This window comes from Bombina bombina, chromosome 1 (assembly GCF_027579735.1).
Source record: "Bombina bombina isolate aBomBom1 chromosome 1, aBomBom1.pri, whole genome shotgun sequence".
Taxonomy (NCBI): domain Eukaryota; kingdom Metazoa; phylum Chordata; class Amphibia; order Anura; family Bombinatoridae; genus Bombina; species Bombina bombina.
In genome coordinates, this window is record NC_069499.1 from 914817441 (window position 1) to 914839153 (window position 21713).

Below are 21713 nucleotides of genomic sequence, written 5' to 3' on the forward strand. Positions count from 1 at the left end.
ACTAATCACTGTGCAGCATGTTGGAATGTCAGGGTTCTGCATTACACAGAATGCACTCAAGTCTCTCTGAGATTTTCAGAGTTAAATTAATTTTCAAAGTTAAATTACAAGAAAAACAAATAAAAAATATTGAAAAATGCATTGCAAAATTTAAAATTATGCATAATTAAAATATTTATGGGGAATTAATTATGTAGTATGATATCCCTTTAATCTCTCATATGTTCACAATATAATATAATTGAAAAGGTAAGGAAGAGCACAGAGAAAGGCAGCTTATACTTTTAGCATAATTACAGTTTAAACTAATGTACATATAAACATTCAATTATAATGTTTTAATATATAAACCCTAAGCATAAACAAAATGCTACTGCATTCCCAGTGACATTTACTCTGCTCTTAGTGGCTGCCCAACCCATCACAGTATCAGCTCTCCTCAACAACATTTAGTCATTCTGAAATCTATTTTTTGTTTAAATTATTTGTAATCTAAATGAAATCATTTCAAATTCCATTCCTTAAAAACACAAAAAGGATCTGTTTTATATAGGAACCAGGCATCAAGAGGTATGCAGAGTTACCATACCAATATATCTTTACGGGATGTTTGAATAAGTGCATAGTGATTGTTTCCTCTGTACCAGAGCTTGCTATTAGTGTTTTTCCAAATAAGGTCATATGACTTTCAGTAGTTATAATCCATTATCCTTGAACCTTGGGCACCATAAAATAAATTAACCGTAGAGTAATCCTTCTTCAGGTTTCGTTAGATATCAGAAGTTCACTCTTGTTCAAAAATGTGATATTCCATTAATGTTAATATTCATAAATATTTTACAAAGTGATTTTGCTCCTTTGCAACTATTGCATGAATAGGTGCTATATGAGGGCAGATAGCATGATCACAGTAATACTAATTTTGACATTTTATTATGCTAAATACTTGGATAATGACAAACTAATCTTTTTTTTTATTTTACAAACAATGGGAATAACCATTTAAGCAGATCACAGCAAATGCATTTATTCTTAATAGAATAACAGAATAATGTACTAAGCAAGACATGTATGATATATTGTTAGTTATTTTAACTAATGTCCCTACCATAATGTAAGTATAGCTTCTAATATACTTATTTAAAGGGAATATGAAACCCAATTTTATCATTTGTTAAAAAGCATACCTAGGTAGGCTCAGGAGCAGAAATGAGCTGCTTATTCTTCTCATTGGCCCACTGGCTATGTCCAGCTAGCTCCAAGTACTGCATTTGTGCTCCTGAGCCTACCAAAGTATGTTTTTTAACAAAGGATACCAAGAGGACAAAACAAATTCTTCAACAAAAATGAAGCAAATTAGATATAAGAATTAAATTGGAAAGTTGTTTAACATTGTGTGTTCGCAATCATGAATGAAAAACATTGGGTTTCATGTTCCTTTAAGTTCTACTTTTTTGTTTTTTATTATTACTTTTGTGATTATTTTTTAAAGGGTCAAGTGTGATAGCGCTACGGAATCTGTTGGCGCTCTACAAATAACTGATAATAATAAATGTGCATACCGATAATACAGATTAACATTATAGCTGTAAAGCAATTTACCATATTATTTTATCTGTTTATTAAGAGAGTTACTAAAGCTAATGTTGAACTACTGTACCATTTGGTTATTTTGCAGTGGAAAGATGCCGGAAGTAGATTATGTGATCTTAACAGAGTGGTTTGAATGGATCGTAAAGAACATTAACCTCTCAGTTGACCTTATAGGTAACACTGTTTATTCTTTCACATGTGCATTTTGATTTATTTTAAATGTCTACAAGCATCTATCATTTATCCTAATATTTAGGTTTAAATATTCAATGTGTATTATATACTGTATATAAATTTATTATTTTTTAAATATTTATTATATATTTAATATTTAGGCTTAAATATTCGGATGTGTCTGTAATACTCTGATGTGAAGATCTCTATTTTGTCTTACTGCACTTGCTAAGGGAAACCAAATTAAAAAGCTTTCTTTTAAGCTGGTAATTGTTAATGTCTGATAAATGTCCCTATTTCTTCTGTTATGTGTGATCAGTCCACGGGTCATCATTACTTCTGGGATATAACTCCTCCCCAACAGGAAATGCAAGAGGATTCACCCAGCAGAGCTGCATATAGCTCCTCCCCTCTACGTCAGTCCCAGTCATTCTCTTGCACCCAACGACTAGATAGGATGTGTGAGAGGACTATGGTGATTATACTTAGTTTTTATGACTTCAATCAAAAGTTTGTTATTTTAAAATAACACCGGAGCGTGTTATTACTTCTCTGGCAGAGTTTGAGGAAGAATCTGTCAGAGTTTTTTACTATGATTTTAACCGGAGTAGTTAAGATCATATTGCTGTTCTCGGCCATCTGAGGGAGGTAAAGGCTTCAGATCAGGGGACAGCGGGCAGAGGAATCTGCATTGAGGTATGTAGCAGTTTTTATTTTCTGAATGGAATTGATGAGAAAATCCTGCCATACCGTTAAAATGACATGTATGTATACACTTCAGTATTCTGGGGATGGTATTTCACCGGAACTACTCTGTTAAAGGTCACTAATCCTTTTTAATAACTATTTATCATGTTAAACGTTTTTGCTGGAATGTAGAATCGTTTACATTGCTGAGGTACTGTGTGAATAAATATTTGGGCATTATTTTCCACTTGGCAGTTTTTTGGCTTTATTTGTGACAGTTTCGTTTCTCTTCACTGCTGTGTGGGAGAGGGAGGGGCCGTTTTGGCGCTCTTTGCTACGCATCAAAAAATACCAGTCAGTTACTTTTATTTTTCCTGCATGATCCGGTTCATCTCTGATAGATCTCAGGGGTCTTCAAACTTCTTTGAAGGGAGATAAATTCTCTCAGCAGAGCTGTGAGAATTCTTATAGTGACTGTGAATAAAAACATTGCTTTGTATTTTTTATGTCAAATTTAATTATTGTTATTTTACTAATGAGAACAAACCTTTGCTAAAAGTTTTGTGGTTTTAAAGTTTGATGCTATAACTGTTTTTTCAGTTCACTATTTCAACTGTCATTTAATCGTTAGTACCTCTTTGAGGCACAGTACGTTTTTTGCTAAAAAAGATTATAACCAAGTTGTAAGTTTTTTGCTAGTGTGTTAAACATGTCTGACTCAGAGGAAGATATCTGTGTCATTTGTTCCAATGCCAAGGTGGAGCCCAATAGAAATTTATGTACTAACTGTATTGATGCTACTTTAAATAAAAGTCAATCTGTACAATGTGAACAAATTTCACCAAACAGCGAGGGGAGAGTTATGCCGACTAACTCGCCTCACGCGGCAGTACCTGCATCTCCCGCCCGGGAGGTGCGTGATATTTTGGCGCCTAGTACATCTGGGCGGCCATTACAGATAACATTACAAGATATGGCTACTGTTATGACTGAAGTTTTGTCTAAATTACCAGAACTAAGAGGCAAGCGTGATCACTCTGGGGTGAGAACAGAGTGCGCTGACAATGCTAGGGCCATGTCTGATACTGCGTCACAACTCGCAGAGCATGAGGACGGAGAGCTTCATTCTGTGGGTGACGGTTCTGATCCAAACAGATTGGACTCAGATATTTCAAATTTTAAATTTAAATTGGAGAACCTCCGTGTATTACTAGGGGAGGTCTTAGCAGCTCTCAACGATTGTAACACCGTTGCAATACCAGAGAAACTGTGTAGGTTGGATAAATACTTTGCGGTACCGGCGAGTACTGACGTTTTTCCTATACCTAAGAGACTAACTGAAATTGTTACTAAGGAGTGGGATAGACCCGGTGTGCCGTTCTCACCCCCTCCAATATTTAGAAAGATGTTTCCAATAGACGCCACCACTCGGGACTTATGGCAAACGGTCCCCAAGGTGGAGGGAGCAGTTTCTACTTTAGCTAAGCGTACCACTATCCCGGTGGAGGATAGCTGTGCTTTCTCAGATCCAATGGATAAAAAATTAGAGGGTTACCTTAAGAAAATGTTTGTTCAACAAGGTTTTATATTACAACCCCTTGCATGTATCGCGCCGATTACGGCTGCGGCAGCATTTTGGATTGAGTCGCTTGAAGAGAACCTTAGTTCATCTACGCTAGACGACATTACGGACAGGCTTAGAGTCCTTAAACTAGCTAATTCCTTCATTTCGGAGGCCGTAGTACATTAACCAAACTTACGGCTAAGAACTCAGGATTCGCCATACAGGCACGTAGGGCGCTGTGGCTAAAATCCTGGTCAACTGATGTTACTTCTAAGTCCAAATTACTTAATATACCTTTCAAGGGGCAGTCTTTATTTGGGCCCGGTTTGAAAGAGATTATCGCTGACATTACAGGAGGTAAGGGCCACGCCCTACCTCAAGACAAAGCCAAAGCTAAGGCTAGACAGTCTAATTTTCGTCCCTTTCGGAACTTTAAAACAGGAGCAGCATCAACCTCCACTGCACCAAAACAGGAAGGAGCTGTTGCTCGTTACAGGCAAGGCTGGAAGCCTAACCAGTCCTGGAACAAGAGCAAGCAGGCCAGGAAACCTGCTGCTGCCCCAAAGACAGCATGAACCGAGAGCCCCCGATCCGGGACCGGATCTAGTGGGGGGCAGACTCTCTCTCTTCGCCCAGGCCTGGGCAAGAGATGTTCAGGATCCCTGGGCTCTAGAGATCATATCGCAGGGATACCTTCTAGACTTCTAATTATCTCCCCCAAGAGGGAGATTTCATCTGTCAAGGTTGTCAACAAACCAGATAAAGAAAGAAGCGTTTCTACGCTGCGTACAAGATCTGTTATTAATGGGAGTGATCCATCCGGTTCCGCGGTCGGAACAAGGACAAGGGTTCTACTCAAACCTGTTTGTGGTTCCCAAAAAAGAGGGAACTTTCAGGCCAATCTTAGATTTAAAGACTCTAAACAAATTCCTAAGAGTTCCATCGTTCAAAATGGAAACTATTCGGACAATCTTACCCATGATCCAAGAGGGTCAGTACATGACCACAGTGGATTTAAAGGATGCTTACCTTCACATACCGATCCACAAAGATCATCACCGGTATCTAAGGTTTGCCTTCTTAGACAGGCACTACCAGTTTGTAGCTCTTCCATTCGGATTGGCTACGGCTCCAAGAATCTTCACAAAGGTTCTGGGTGCCCTTCTAGCGGTACTAAGACCGCGAGGGATTTCGGTAGCTCCGTACCTAGACGACATTCTAATTCAAGCTTCAAGCTTTCAAACTGCCAGGTCTCATACAGAGTTAGTTCTGGCATTTCTAAGGTCGCATGGATGGAAAGTGAACGAAAAGAAGAGTTCTCTCTTTCCTCTCACAAGAGTTCCATTCTTGGGGACTCTTATAGATTCTGTAGAAATGAAGATTTACCTGACAGAAGACAGGTTAACAAAGCTTCAAAATGCATGCCGCGTCCTGCATTCCATTCAACACCCGTCAGTAGCTCAATGCATGGAGGTGATCGGCTTAATGGTAGCGGCAATGGACATAGTACCTTTTGCACGCCTACACCTCAGACCGCTGCAATTATGCATGCTAAGTCAGTGGAATGGGGATTACTCAGATTTGTCCCCTACTCTGAATCTGAATCAAGAGACCAGAAATTCTCTTCTATGGTGGCTTTATCGGCCACACCTGTCCAGGGGGATGCCATTCAGCAGGCCAGACTGGACAATTGTAACAACAGACGCCAGCCTACTAGGTTGGGGCGCTGTCTGGAATTCTCTGAAGGCTCAGGGACTATGGAATCAGGAGGAGAGTCTCCTTCCAATAAACATTCTGGAATTGAGAGCAGTGCTCAATGCCCTTCTGGCTTGGCCCCAGTTAACAACTCGGGGGTTCATCAGGTTTCAGTCGGACAACATCACGACTGTAGCTTACATCAACCATCAGGGAGGGACAAGAAGCTCCCTAGCAATGATGGAAGTATCAAAGATAATTCGCTGGGCAGAGTCTCACTCTTGCCACCTGTCAGCAATCCACATCCCGGGAGTGGAGAACTGGGAGGCGGATTTCTTGAGTCGCCAGACTTTTCATCCGGGGGAGTGGGAACTTCATCCGGAGGTCTTTGCCCAAATACTTCGACGTTGGGGCAAACCAGAGATAGATCTCATGGCGTCTCGCCAGAACGCCAAACTTCCTCGCTACGGGTCCAGATCCAGGGATCCGGGAGCAGTTCTGATAGATGCTTTGACAGCACCTTGGAACTTCAGGATGGCTTATGTGTTTCCACCCTTCCCGCTGCTTCCTCGATTGATTGCCAAAATCAAACAGGAGAGAGCATCAGTAATTCTAATAGCACCTGCATGGCCACGCAGGACTTGGTATGCAGATCTAGTGGACATGTCATCCTGTCCGCCTTGGTCTCTACCTCTAAGACAGGACCTTCTGATACAGGGTCCATTCAAACATCAAAATCTAACTTCTCTGAAGCTGACTGCTTGGAAATTGAACGCTTGATTTTATCAAAACGTGGTTTTTCTGAGTCGGTTATTGATACCCTAATTCAGGCTAGGAAGCCTGTTACCAGAAGGATTTACCATAAAATATGGCGGAAATACCTATACTGGTGCGAATCCAAAGGTTACTCCTGGAGTAAGGTTAGGATCGCTAGGATACTGTCTTTTCTACAAGAAGGTTTAGAAAAGGGTTTATCAGCTAGTTCATTAAAGGGACAGATTTCAGCTCTGTCCATCTTGTTACACAGACGTCTGTCAGAAAATCCAGACGTCCAGTCCTTTTGTCAGGCTTTAGCTAGGATCAAGCCTGTGTTTAAAGCTGTTGCTCCACCATGGAGTTTAAACTTAGTTCTTAACGTTTTACAGGGTGTTCCGTTTGAACCTCTTCATTCCATTGATATAAAAATGTTATCTTGGAAAGTTCTGTTTTTAATGGCTATTTCCTCGGCTCGAAGAGTCTCTGAGTTATCAGCCTTACATTGTGATTCCCCTTATCTGATTTTTCACTCAGACAAGGTAGTTCTGCGTACTAAACCTGGGTTCTTACCTAAGGTAGTCACTAACAGGAACATCAATCAAGAGATTGTTGTCCCATCCTTGTGTCCAAATCCTTCTTCAAAGAAGGAACGTCTTTTACACAATCTGGATGTAGTTCGTGCCCTCAAGTTCTACTTGCAGGCAACTAAAGATTTTCGCCAAACTTCTTCCTTGTTTGTCGTTTACTCTGGACAGAGGAGAGGTCAAAAAGCTTCTGCTACCTCTCTCTCTTTTTGGCTTCGTAGCATAATACGTTTAGCCTATGAGACTGCTGGACAGCAGCCTCCTGAAAGAATTACAGCTCACTCCACTAGAGCTGTGGCTTCCACTTGGGCCTTTAAGAATGAGGCCTCTGTTGAACAGATTTGCAAGGCTGCAACTTGGTCTTCACTTCATACTTTTTCCAAATTTTACAAATTTGACACTTTTGCTTCTTCGGAGGCTATTTTTGGGAGAAAGGTTCTTCAGGCAGTGGTTCCTTCTGTATAATGAGCCTGCCTTTCCCTCCCGTCATCCGTGTACTTTTGCTTTGGTATTGGTATCCCAGAAGTAATGATGACCCGTGGACTGATCACACATAACAGAAGAAAACATAATTTATGCTTACCTGATAAATTCCTTTCTTCTGTTGTGTGATCAGTCCACGGCCCGCCCTGTTTTTAAGGCAGGTAAATATCTTTTAAATTATACTCCAGTCACCACTTCACCCTTGGTTACTCCTTTCTCGTTGATTCTTGGTCGAATGACTGGGACTGACGTAGAGGGGAGGAGCTATATGCAGCTCTGCTGGGTGAATCCTCTTGCATTTCCTGTTGGGGAGGAGTTATATCCCAGAAGTAATGATGACCCGTGGACTGATCACACAACAGAAGAAAGGAATTTATCAGGTAAGCATAAATTATGTTTTTATAAATATGCCTGTCTTATACTGTCTGTTCATAGAATTAGTTTCCTGTGGAACACACATCTGGCAGAATTCTATTTCTGGCCAAATAATCAAGAGCATACATTAACTAGTGTGCTTTTTCACTTTATTTTTTATTTTTTTAATCCAGGTATCTAGCTGAGTCATAAATACAAATTCTAGCCTGGAATTTTGCCCAAACCGCTACACCAAGGTTACCTTAATTATAGTGATCTATAAATCTGTTTAAAATTTAGGAGCCTGTAAGCATATTTAGGAGCCAGACAGTGGTATTCGTATATTGATATATGGAGAATAACCCTAAAAGTTAGTAGCCAGGGATAAATTCTAGAAGCCAGTGGCTTCCTGGCTCCAGGGTTTGTCGAGCCCTGCCATAATATCTGTCATTATATCACCATGGACACAGTGGGCCCGGATATGCAAAAGCTCACCGGCAGGGAGAGAAATCTTGAAACATCTTTTGGATTATTTTTTTTAAGACCTTATATTGTAATGTAGGTGTCTTCCCTTCACATCTAGAACCCTGCATTGTGAAATAAATAGCTTTCAAATTAAAATCTGTTTTTCTAACTTTTTTTATGTACCTTTCTGTATTGACATGGACTTAGATCATCTCGCCTGAGCAGAAAGCTTTTGAATATGAGGCCCAGTGTGTCCAGGGCATTGTTAAAGGGATATTAAACCCAAATTTTTTTCTTTCATGATTCAGCTAGAGCATGCAATTTTCCTTCCTAAGATAGGGAGAGTCCACAGCTTCATTCCTTATTGTTGGGAAATACAACACCTGACCACCTGGAGGAGGCAAAGACACACCAGCCAAAGGCTTAAATATCCCTCTCACTTCCTCATTACCCAAGTCATTCTTTGCCTTTCGTCACGTTAGGAGGTGGCAGAGAAGTGTCAGATGATTCGGAGAGTCCTGAAAAAGGGTATCTGTCCTTCGAGATTGAACTGGAGTTTTAAGTAGTCATGTCAACCTCTCACTGAGAGTATTGATGAAAGTTAGAGTCTGCAGATGCAGGGAAGGTTTGTCTGCGAAACCATCCAGACTACTGCTAGCAGCTCCTAAGCAATCAGTGTTGATGAGTTTCACTGCCTGCTTTCTCTCACTCAAGTCCATGTCAGGAGCACTGCTATAAGACTGTCACACTTGAGAAGCTGTGTTCTGTTCAATGCATGGATCCTGTAGGTAAGATTGTTTAAATTTTTACACATAAAACGCTATAACAGGGTCACAATGTGGCTCCTTTATACCTTGATAGGATCCAGGGTAGGGCTGCACATTAATTCCATATGTGATTTAAAACCTTGATAAATCGATGCGATTTAAAAATGCAAGGGTACGCAATTTTTTGCTAAAAAAAATAAATTCCTCAGATGTGGCTGTACTGCATTGATTTGTATGTGATTTCTTGCAAACCAGCTCCATCTAGTGGTTGCTTTTAGCACACATTTGTAAAAAGGCTGTTTTACTTTCACTTTCTGTTTGTGATCTCAGTAGCAGCCGATCAATCTATAGAAGTCTAAAAGCAGAGCCCTTGCAGGAGATGTGAAGAGGAGGAAAAGCCACCACTTACTTACTCTGAAACTTAGGGTATGTAATCATTATGGAATCTCCTGCTCACTGAGAAACGGCTCAAATACATAGCAGATGCAGTTAACCCCACGGCTGCCAAAAAGGCTAAAACTGCTAGCTAGCTGCTGGGTTAACTGCATCTACATTGTATTTGATATCAGCAAGACACGCCATTTCTGAAAGGAGCAGCCCCCCACCCCTACTGCTATATACCTGTATTGGATTCCTGCACAGGAAAATGTTTAAAAAAAAAGAAGAAAAAATAAGTATGTATATATATATATATATATATATATATATATATATATATATGTATATGTGTATATATATATATATATATATGTGTGTATATATATATATATATATATATATATATATATATATATATATATATATATATATGTATATATATATATAGCAAAGTTCAGTATTTGCACTCTCACCAACTCTCCACAACTGCCAGGGTGCTCTCAGGAGTATGTAGTAGACATTCAAAAATTTGGCAGACAATTACGCCTAAAGGAACATTTCGGCACCACAAGTGAGAGCAACCATCACTTTAGAACCGCGGGTTCCTTTGATCCAAACTCCAGCAATGCATCAATTACCACCTATACCAAAAAATTTGACAGAAGAAACGAGGAGCACATCCAGACATTTTGATAATCTCTCCAAGGAGGAGAGGTTGGCTTTGAAGACCCTGGGAGATGATTCTACCATTATGATTCGCCCGGCCGACAAAGGTGGGGCTGTCGTAATAATGAATACAACTGACTATAAGGATGAGGTTATTCGCCAACTTTCGGATGAAACAACATATAAGAAGCTTGATAGAGATCCGACATTAGCTCTAAAACGTGAGATTGGCAACAAGATTATGATATGGACGCAAGAGGGGTCTATTACAGAACAGGAAGCAAGATTCTTACAAAAGGATTTTCCTATTATACCCATCATGTATATACTCCCCAAGATCCATAAAGATCCTGTACACCCCCCTGGGAGACCTATCGTGTCCGCAAGGGGGTCCCTTCTACAGTCTCTGGCTATATTTGTGGATCATTTTCTACAACCTTTAGTGAAAAGAATGAGATCCTTCATTCAGGATTCTACAACATTCATACAAAATATCATCTCTTTGAAAGATATTAGTGAAACTGATCTACTTGTTACCATGGATGTCTCAAGTCTATACACGGTCATTCCCCACTCCGCAGGAATAACAGCAGTAGCAAAAGCATTAAGGCGAATGCCCTATGTTGGCCCACCAGAGCATATCCTGATTGACCTCCTTTCTATGTGCCTTGAAAAGAACTACTTTAGATTCAACAACACCTTCTACCTACAAATTGCAGGAACAGCGATGGGATCGAATGTGGCCCCATCGCTGGCGAATCTATTTATGGAGGAGTATGAAACAACTTTGATGAACGTCTATGAAAATCCATCAATCTATTTTTATTGTAGGTATATAGACGATCTGTTCCTTGTCTGGAGAGGGGACGAAGAATCTTTGAGTCAATGGATACAAACACTTAACACCATGGAAAGTACCATCAGGTTCCAGTATGTGGCCAATAAAGATACTGTTGATTATTTGGACGTAAGAGTATTCAAGAAGAATGGCGCACTTGGAACTGCACTGTACAGAAAGAGTACGGATCGGAATACTGTACTACATGCAAGAAGCTGTCACCAACCTTCACTCACCAAGAATATACCTAAAGCCCAATATCAGAGGGTCAGGAGAAATAATACTGATGGTGATTTATGTCGTCTCCAGTTGACAGAGATGACGGAGAGATTCACACAAAGAGGATATAAGAAGAAAGAACTACTAGCCATCTGTGATGGTACCAACCAGGTGGAGGTTAAGGCCACTAGGAGTGAGGCTGAAAAACAGATGACCTTCGTCACAACTTATTCACCAGATCAGTATCTGATCCTGAGAGCCATTAAAGATGAGTGGAAGATTATTGAAACAGATAGTAACTTACCATTCAAGCAGTGGAGGGCACCAAGATTATCTTACAGAAGAGGGCGAAGTTTACGAGACCGCCTTATGAAAACGGATATTTCCCCAATTATGGAAAAGCAATCATGGCTTAAGAAGAAAAATGGGTGCTTTAAGTGTTTAAGTTGCGTCACATGTAACAGTATGCACACTGGAAATATGTTTCAACACCCCGAAAAAAAGAAAAAGTATAAGATCAACTGGTTCCTAACATGTACTACTACACATATTATATACCTCCTCAATTGCCCATGTGGGAAATTTTATATTGGGAAATCTACTGATGATGCCAGAACTCGAATGGCGAACCACCGTTCAAGTATTAGAGCTGCACTTGACAGTGGAAAATCCGGACAACCAGTGGCACGACATTTTCTTGACAGTAACCACTCAGTCACTGATCTCAGGTTTCGCCTGATCGATCACGTGCCACCACTGAGACGGGGAGGTAATAGAGCGAAGATTCTGCTCCAAAAGGAGGCTCGCTGGATTCATGAATTGGGTACATTGGTGCCCAGAGGCCTCAATATACAATCTGGTTGGCAAGCATTCTTGGGCTAGTACATGGATCCAACTACCAAATGAGAGTCCTGATTTATTTTATATATGTTTAGGAGTGAAAATAATGTCCTAGTCGTTTGTTGCCTCTTATTTAATAATATTTAACTTTTAGCTTTATCCATTTAGTTTATTATCAGCCATTGGGGCCATGTATGCATGGTTTATCCCATTGTTTTGGCAGTTTACAGTAGACACTTGTGCTTTTGTTTTAATTTTAATTTTGTATGTGTAATGTTAGCTTTTCCTATTTTTCATTTCACCATATAACACGGGATATTTTACACCACACCACCTTTGTTCACACTTTCATATTGAGTAGAGCCTGATCAGCTCGATATATTAGATTCACTCTCTTGTAGTGCTCAATTGTGGATCTGGGACTTGGTTTGACCAATGTATTGATGGTTCGCCCCCTCATACAAATGGCTTCTCTTAGATTGGATTGTCACATATATTTTTGAATTGTCTCTAGGCCTGGAACATCCATTTGGGAATGGATCTACATAGGCTGAATAGTATTTGTAATGAAGCTGTATTTACCTATAGTCTTACATTCTGTATCTTTATTAATTTTTAGGTGTTTGTAATTTTCGGGTGCTTATATCTATTATTATATATATTTTTTTGGCGCTTATATATTTGTTTGATATTACCCATCACTGTTCTAATGACGAGGTCCGTCTTAGACTATAAAGATTTGGGTATGATAGAGTATACATACATATGTATGCTGGTCTGGTTGTAGTTAATATGTAACATATGGGAACTACACAATCTAATATGAGGCATGTAGTTGAGTAGAGGATGTGGCTGAGTATAATCACTGCGACGAAGCTGGGACGTCACTTTGTACCTCTGATCTTTGTAGTAGTAGCTAATATGCAAAATATGGGAACTACACATCCTAACAGAAAGTTTTTTATTTGAGCATAAGAAATATGATGCTGAGACATCATTTGTGTACTTCTGTCTATTATGGGGGTGTGGTGCCCGTGACCACTAAGATAGGAGTTTATGCTGAAGGATACCAGTGTTACTATATATCATTTGCCTTTGGGACTATCAGTGTGACTGAGACTACTTGCTATTCAGATTTGACATGGGGGTGTGAGGCGCTTAAATTATTAGGATAGGTGATGACGGTTTATTCAAGCTCACATTATGGTTACATATACGTTGTACAAGCACTTAATATTTGGGTCTTGATGAATAACCTAGGGATTTGATCTATTGAGGGTTTGGTTGTCTTTATTCGGCGACACTACAGCTTGCGATTGTGGTGATAAGCGATGATGGCTATTGACCTATGAGAACGTGAGGGGTGTGGCTTCAGGTGTCAGGATGACAGTTGCCTTTAGCTGCGATCTGACCGTACGGCCTGTATTGTTATGGTAATTTGGTACAATCTATGAATACCCTATGGGATATGCGCTGCTAGTGCGTCAGTTGTTGATTGCTGTGGGAGTGCACTTGGTCTCTAGCTCAGACGGTAACACTCGACCTGTGCGATCTTGAGGGGAGTGCTCGCGGACGTTTGTCCCTAGCTGCGATCTGATAACACAGGGCACATTGGTATTGTGCAAGTAAGAAACGGCTTAGGATTGGAGCGCTCCTTGTGATGCGGCCATTTGAACAAATAAGGATTTGTCAGCTTTAGTCTGTCTATTTCCCATCACATAAAGAGATTGAGAGGGAGTGTGTATGCTTGACCTATGAGAGTAGGAGGTGTGTCAAGCATTGTTATGATGACAGCAGCATTAGATTACGATGTGATCGCAAGCTTGTATAAATTGCTTTTAAGGAAATTGTTTTGTGTTTTTTGCTTAGTGATACCTCACATTTAGGTGCTATGAAGGTACAGCAATAAGAAATAGCTTGGTTTTCTATTTTGATGATCCAAATAAACTTAGTATATAGTTGAATGGTGACTGTAGATTTACACCTATCAATGAAGAGGGGTGGTTCCCCTGAATAGTGGTTGAATCCATTTTTGAGCACTTTGAAGGGGTGAATCTTTAATATGTAGTATGTAAATTTGCATTAATATGACTTTGTAATTTAACTATTATGATCAATGGTTACTAGTACACATGAGGATTATATTAATAATGATCTTTTAGTTGTTTTTATGTTATACACATTCATAATTACACAAGATACACTATCACTTGTCCACACCTTATTTTTGGTGTGGTCTTCACTTTTGCACACGCTTACCTGTGATTGGTAGCAATACAGGGGAGGGTCTGTATGGCCTATTTAAGTTTGAGTTTTGCAGTGTTTGACTGTCAGAAGAAGGGACAGGTTTAGTCCCAAAACGTCACTATCACAATAAATTTTGTCTTTGTTGTCAGAAGTCCAGAGAGTGCTTTGAATCATATATATATATATATATATATATATATATATATATATATATATATATGTATATGTATATATGTATATATATGTATATATATGTATATATGTATATATGTATATATATATATATATATATATATATATATATATATATATATATATATATATGTATATATATATGTATATATATATATATATGTATATATATATATACACACACACACACACATATATATATATATATATATATATATATATATATATATATATATATATACACACACACACACACACACACATATATATATATATATATATATATATATATATATATATATATATATATATATATATATATATATATATATATATATATATATATATATACACACACTTTGTATTTTTATGCTCCCAGAGTGTATTGGACATTGAAAAACATGTACATTAAGATTCTGTAGTCTTAAATATTTATTTATTTTTTGGAAAAATTAAGGTGTTATAGTTATTTATAAAAAAAAAATGCGATAAAATCGCTATCACAATTTTTTTTTTTTTTTTGGAACAAAAAATAGAGATTTTTTTTTTTTTGCCCCTATTGCCCTAATCTAGGGTTAATACCCTCTGAAGGGCATTTATTGAACAGTTGGGGTTAATTAATCAGTGTATTAATTATTTACATGCTGCTTTGAGTGATTTTTTCCTGGGCTGATAAACTGTGTTTTTGGCTGGAACAAACAGGTTTCACTTTTAAGTTTCACTTTGGTTTTTTAAAGTGTTGCACAGCTCCTATTACTTGCTGTAATAACAGGGAAGTACTGTCTTACATGTGGGTCTATGTTCATTTCCTCCATTCCCGCGGAGACTTGAACCTTAGGAGAGCGTTTCCTCTGTTAACTGTCTAGGAGATGGTGAGTGCCCCAGCCATTAGGAGTATAAAGGTGCAGTTTTCTATAATAAAAAACGTTTTTTATTTGTATCCTTCTGTGGGTATAACCTGAGCTATGGAGGACTCTGACATGTTAGAAGGTACTCCTGTACTAAATCATACCTGTTTATATTGTCAGGAGGCCGTGGTTTTCCCGCCGACTCAATTATGTTCCACATGCCTGTACACCGTTATAAAGTCTAAGAAGGGAGACAAGCCTGCTAAGGCTCTTAGTCCCTCTGAGCCATCTACCTCTCAGGACTCGGCGTCCCATGAGATTACTACCCTTGATACATTATCCACTCCACGTTCAGTTCCCCGTAGCACATCTAATCCTCCATCCGGAGGAAACCTGTTCATTACCGCGCTCTAACAAACGCAAGAGAAAGTTTAAACATAGCTCTCCTGACCCGGAGTCATCTAAATATTTATCGGATTTAGCTATTATGTCCCAGTTATCCGATGATGAGTTAACCTCTGTAGCTTCAGAGGATGAACTTTCTGGGTCGGAGTCCTTAGCGTCTAAGCCTCCTGCTGCGGAGGAACCGTCCTTTTAGATTTAAAATTGAGCACTTGCGTTTTTTATTAAAGGAGGTTCTGTCTATGTTAGAGGTTCCAGAGGCCGCGCTGCCTGAAGAACCTAGGATAACTAAATTAGACAGAGTTTACGAAGACAGGAAAGTTCCTTTGACTTTTCCTGTGCCGGTTAAGATGGCAAACATTTATTAAGAATGAATGAGAAAGAATTGGTTCTTCCTTTTCCCCCTCGTCTACTTTTAAAAAGTTGTTGTTCCCGGTCCCGTAGTCTCAACTGGATTTGTGGGGGCTCTATTCCTAAGGTGGATTGTACTATACCTTTTGAAGATTGTTCTTCGTTCAGAGAACCGATGGATAAGAAAATGGAAACTTTCTGAGAAAGATGTTTCAACATACGGGATTTTTGTTTCAACCGGAGGCTGCAGGATATTCAAGACAAAATTTAAAGCTCTGAGAATTGCTAATTCTTTTAGTGTAAATGGCTGAAGATCAGTCCGTAAACCTATTCTTATGTTACTAAATGAGAAAGGTGTGATCCTGTGTGAGACAGGTGCTGTATTTGGTAGCCCGTTTGTTTGTAGAGTTAATATTTCTCAGCGATAGTCTGCTATATATTTTTGGAGGCTAATCAGTGTCTATATCATTGCAGGTAATCCTTATAAGCCACTATGGTAATCTGGGGTTTTTATGAAGAACCGTGACTGCTTTATTTAGGAGATATCAGTGTAAGAGGAATCGCCTGGTTTAGGGAGATTTTTACAAAACAGTACCTGCTTTCCTTTGGATATCTTGTTATTAGAAGAATCGCCCAGTATACTTCACCACTCTTATTCCGTGGGTTCGATGTGGCAGCACTTGATTTTGCGCTTGTATCCTTGGGCTGACTCTCAGCAACTCACTGCTTCTCCGACTCCAATCCTTCTTCCGCCTTTGGAAGTCCCATGTAGTTAATTGGCCAATCGGATGCAGTCTTTTTGGTGTTAGATTTAAATGTTGAATCCTCCGTATAATGACCAGCTTGTAACAGAGCGCTCTGATATTAGCTAGTACAAAATCTTCACCAGATCTTGATAAAGGCCATGATTTGGACTGAAACGTGTAGATGATCTTGTGAAAATGTTGTACTAGCTAATATCAGAGCGCTCTGTTAAAAGTTGATTATTATATGGAGGATTCAACATTTAAATCTAACGCCAAAAAGACTGTATCCGATTGGCCAATTCACTCCATGTGACTTCCAAAGGCAGAAGAAGGATTGGAGTCGGAGAAGCAGTGAGTTGCTGAGAGTCAGCCCAAGGATACAAGCGCAAAATCAAGTGCTGCCACATCGAACCCACGGAATAAGAGTGGTGAAGTATACTGGGCGATTCTTCTAATAACAAGATATCCAAAGGAAAGCAGGTACTGTTTTGTAAAAATCTCCCTAAACCTGGCGATTCCTCTTACACTGATATCTCCTAAATAAAGCAGTCACGGTTCTTCATAAAAACCCCAGATTACCATAATGGCTTATAAGGATTATTTGCAACGATATAGACACTGATTAGCCTTGAAAAATATATAGCGGACTATCGCTGAGAAATATTAACTCTACAAACAAACGGACTACTGTATACAGCACCTGTCTCACACAGGATTACACCTTTCTCATTTAGTAACATAAGAATAGGTTTATGGACTGATCTTCAGCCATTTACACTGAATATGGATAGGTCATTTTGATATATTGTTTAGATTACCACAGGTGGTATATAATTTTAATATTGTATTAATTGTTTTTTAATATTTGATTTTTTTCGTGATCAATATTTATTGGTTTGTATATGGATAATAATTTTTTGATTAAACACACTTCTTTTTAATCCAACTATTTGTGGTTTGCTTTTCTAACGCATCTTCTCCCTTTTTCTTTGTTATCACTTATTCTTAGGATTTCTAGTAGGGGATCTCCTTATTTGAAGTTGCTTATACCACTTATCTATTAAACCGCTTGATACTTTTTTCTTTTTCAATTGCAAATTCTTTTATCTATGATGCGAACATGCAAATTATTCGCCTAAATGTAAAGGCCTCTTGCTTTGCGGTCATAGCCCGCCTGGCGCTCTGATTGAAGTCTTGGTCTGCGGATAGGACTTCTAAGTCCAGTCTCCTTTCTCTTCCCTTCAAAGGAAAGATTTTATTTTGGTCCAGGCCTGGACTCCATTATTTCTACGGTTACTGCAAGATAAGCTTGAGCAACCCAGTACTTGGAAGCCGGCTCAGTCCTGGAATAAATCCAAGCAGAATAAGAAGCCCGCCGAAAACAAATTGGCCCGAAGGGGCAGCCCCCGAACCGGGATCGGCTTGTTTAGGGGCAGACTGTCTTTTTTTTTAAGACGCCTGGTTCGATTTCGTACAGGATCCGTGGGTCCTGGAGGTGGTATCTCGGGTATACAAGATAGGCTTCAAATCTCATCCACCAAGGGGCAGATTCCTTCTCTCTTATCTGTCTACCAGACCAGAAAAGAGGGATGCCTTTCTAGGGTGCGTTCCGGATCTATCCTCATTAGGAGTTATTGTCCCGGTGCCTATCGAAAAAAGAGGTTTGGAGTTTTATTCAAACCTTTTCGTGGTCTCAAAGAAGGAGGGAACCTTCCGCCCAATTCTGGACCTAAAGTGCTTAAACAAATTTCTCAGTGTCCCTTCCTTCAAGATGGAGACGATAAGGTCCATCCTTCCTTTAATTCAGGAAGGCCAGTTTATGACCACTATAGTTCTAAAGGAAGCTTATCTTCATGTTCCAATCCACAGGGAACACTTTCAGCTCCTGAGGTTTGCATTCCTGGACAAGCACTTCCAGTTCATTGCCCTTCCGTTTGGTCTAACTACTGCTCCAAGAATCTTTACAAAGGTTCTGGGGGCTTTTCTAGCCATTGCCAGAACTCAGGGTATTGCAGTAGCCCCATACTTGGAAGATATTCTGGTGCAAGCACCATCCTTTCGTCTTGTGGAAGAATTTTCGGAGTCCCTTCTCAGTCTTCTTTGATCACATGGATGGAAGATAAACTTGGGAAAAAAGTTCTCTTATCCCAAGTACCAGGGTGGAATTCCTGAGTACTATAATAGACTCCATATCCATGAGGATATTCCTAACAGACCAGAGACGTTGCAAGCTAACTTCAGCATGTCTTGTCCTCCGTACCTCTTTGAGTCCCTCTATGGCTCAGTGTATGGAGGTGATTGGTCCCATGGTGTCCTGCATGGACCTCATTCCTTTTGCCAGGTTCGGTCTCAGACCTTTACAATTGTGCATGCTGAGGCAGTGGAACGGCGATCATTCAGATCTGTCTCAACAGATTGTATTAGACAGCCAGTCGAGAGAATCGCTCTCTTGGTGGCTCTGCCTAGATCATCTGTCTCGAGGGACATGCTTCTTAAGGTTATCCTGGGAGATTGTGACTATGGACGCAAGTCTATCCAGATGGGGAGCCGTTTGGGGTGCCAGGAAGGCACATGGGTTGTGGACTCAGGAGGAGTCCTCCCTCCCGATCTATATTTCGGAACTACGGGTGATCTTGAAGGCTTGGCCACTTCTGGGTTCGTCCGAGTTTATCAGATTCCAAACAGACAATATAACCTCGGTGGCTTACATCAACCATCAGGGGTGAACAAGAAGTTCCTTGGCAATGGGAGGTGGATTTTCTCAGCACGCAATCCTTCCATCCAGGTGAATGGTCTCTCCATCCCGAGGGGTTTGCAGAGATATGCAGCAAGTGGGGGATGCTGGAGAGCTCATGGCGTCCCGTCTCAATACCAAACTTCCCAGGTACGGGTCGAGGTCTAGGGATCCCCAAGTGGATCTAATAGATGCACTAGCAGTGCCCTGGAGGTTCAAACTCATATTTTTTTCCTCCATTACCACTTCTTCCTGGAGTGGTGGCCCGCATCAAGCAGGAGCAGGTATCAGTAATGCTGATTGCTCCATTGTGGCCACGAAGGACGTGGTTTGCGGATGTAGTAAGGATGTCCTCATCTCCTTCGTGGAAGTTACCTTGTCGAAGAGATCTGCTGATACAAGGTCCATTTGTTCATCAAAATCTAGATTCTCTGTGGCTGACTGCATGGAGATTGAACGCTTAGTCTTAGCCAAGAGAAGTTTCTCTGAGAGTGTCATTGATACTCTTATTCAAGCTCGTAAACCAGTTACAAGCTTGAGGTGTGGCGGACCTACTTATTTTGGTGTAAAGAGCGTGGCACAGAGTTAAGGTTGCCAGGATCTTATCTTTTCTCCAGGATGGGCTGGAGAAGGGCCTTTCTGCTAGTTCCCTGAGGGGACAGTTTGATGTTTTTGCTTCGGCTGAAGCAGCTTTCGGGAGAAAAGTTTTGCAGGCTGTGGTGCCCTCAGAATAGGGTCTGCCTCTTCCTTTTTGTTCCCACCCATTATTCATTCAGTGTCCTCTAGAGCTTTGATGTAGTTTTCCCAACATTAAGGAATGAAGCCGTGGACTCTCCCTATCTTAGGAAGGAAAACATAATTTATGCTTACCAGATAAATTCCTATCCTTCCGGATAGGGAGAGTTCACGGCCCCCGCCCGTTTTTTCTTGTCTAAGGGCCGTCTCCTATTATTTATTTTATTCTTCTGGCACCATTTATACCCTAATGTTTCTCCTACTTTTCCTTGTTCCCTCGGCAGAATTACTGGGGTAATGAGGAAGTGGGAGGGATATTTAAGCCTTTGGCTGGGGTGTGTCTGCCTCTTCCTGGTGGCCAGGTGTTGTATTTCACAACAATAAGGAATGAAGCTGTGGACTTTCCCTAACTTAGGAAGGAAAGGAGTTTATCTGGTAAGCATAAATTTGTTTTTAAGCAATTTTCTAATTTACCCTCTATCTGAATCATATCCCTTAAAGCAAAGTTACCATTAACTTCTGTGATGCCAGATATGGCAGCAACATATACTGTTGCTGCATATTTATTTATTTTTGTCAAATGTGTATCAGATGCCGATATTTCAGTTGCCATCTGTATTGCACAATAATTGTAGCTTTTACAAAGGATGTGGTGACGTTGGCGTTTTTTTTTTTTTTTTTTTTTTTTTTTTTTCATTCTTGCTGAATGCTAATCTAATTTCCTGCTGGTTTGAGAAATGTTACCTAATGGATTAAGTACCGCAGATGGCAAGTGAGGAGTCAAATGAAATAGTACATGTTTTTTCCACATTCACAACCATATATTTAAACAAAACATGGCTTTAGCCGTCTACACAAAACTGATCCTTTGCACATTTTAAGGGGTGATCTAAATTTTAATATCATGTTTAGTGAATGCTGTCATGGGCATAGGCTAGGAAATTACCACAGATAATCATTTTCAGCTATTTTAAATGCTTTTCTTTTTACAGTCAACGTTTCTTAGCTATGCTTACATTTAGTATCTTCACTCATGAGGCTATTTTATTTCTTACAGTTTATCTACAGACAACTCCAGAGACCTGTTATCAGAGACTAAAGAAGAGATGCAGAGAGGAGGAAAAGATTATACCACTTGTAAGCTATCCTAAGGCTTTTTAATGCTGTGTTTATAGAAGAGTTACGAACTAGCCTAGGCTGATGTTAAAGCATATAATAGTGGGTATCTTGCAAACTTAAGGTTGGTGGAGTTAATTTAAAGGACCAGTAAATATAGTAGATTTGCATAATCAAATCTACTATATTTTCATAATACAAAACCAATGCAATACCACTTAGTCTGAACTTCAAATGAGTAGTAGTTTTTTTTTTTTTTTTACTAATTTTCAACGTTAT

General features: G+C 39.7%; 1 protein-coding gene across 2 annotated transcripts in view; it reads left to right on the top strand.

The window, feature by feature from the left end:
- Positions 1-21713, top strand: part of TK2 (thymidine kinase 2) — a 238139-nt gene that overhangs the window by 157050 nt on the left and 59376 nt on the right. For both annotated transcript variants that reach the window (XM_053716021.1, XM_053688668.1), the window contains 2 exons: positions 1679-1767; positions 21376-21455. In XM_053716021.1, the coding sequence (XP_053571996.1) occupies positions 1679-1767; positions 21376-21455 (169 nt within the window). The remainder of the gene's footprint in view (positions 1-1678; positions 1768-21375; positions 21456-21713) is intronic.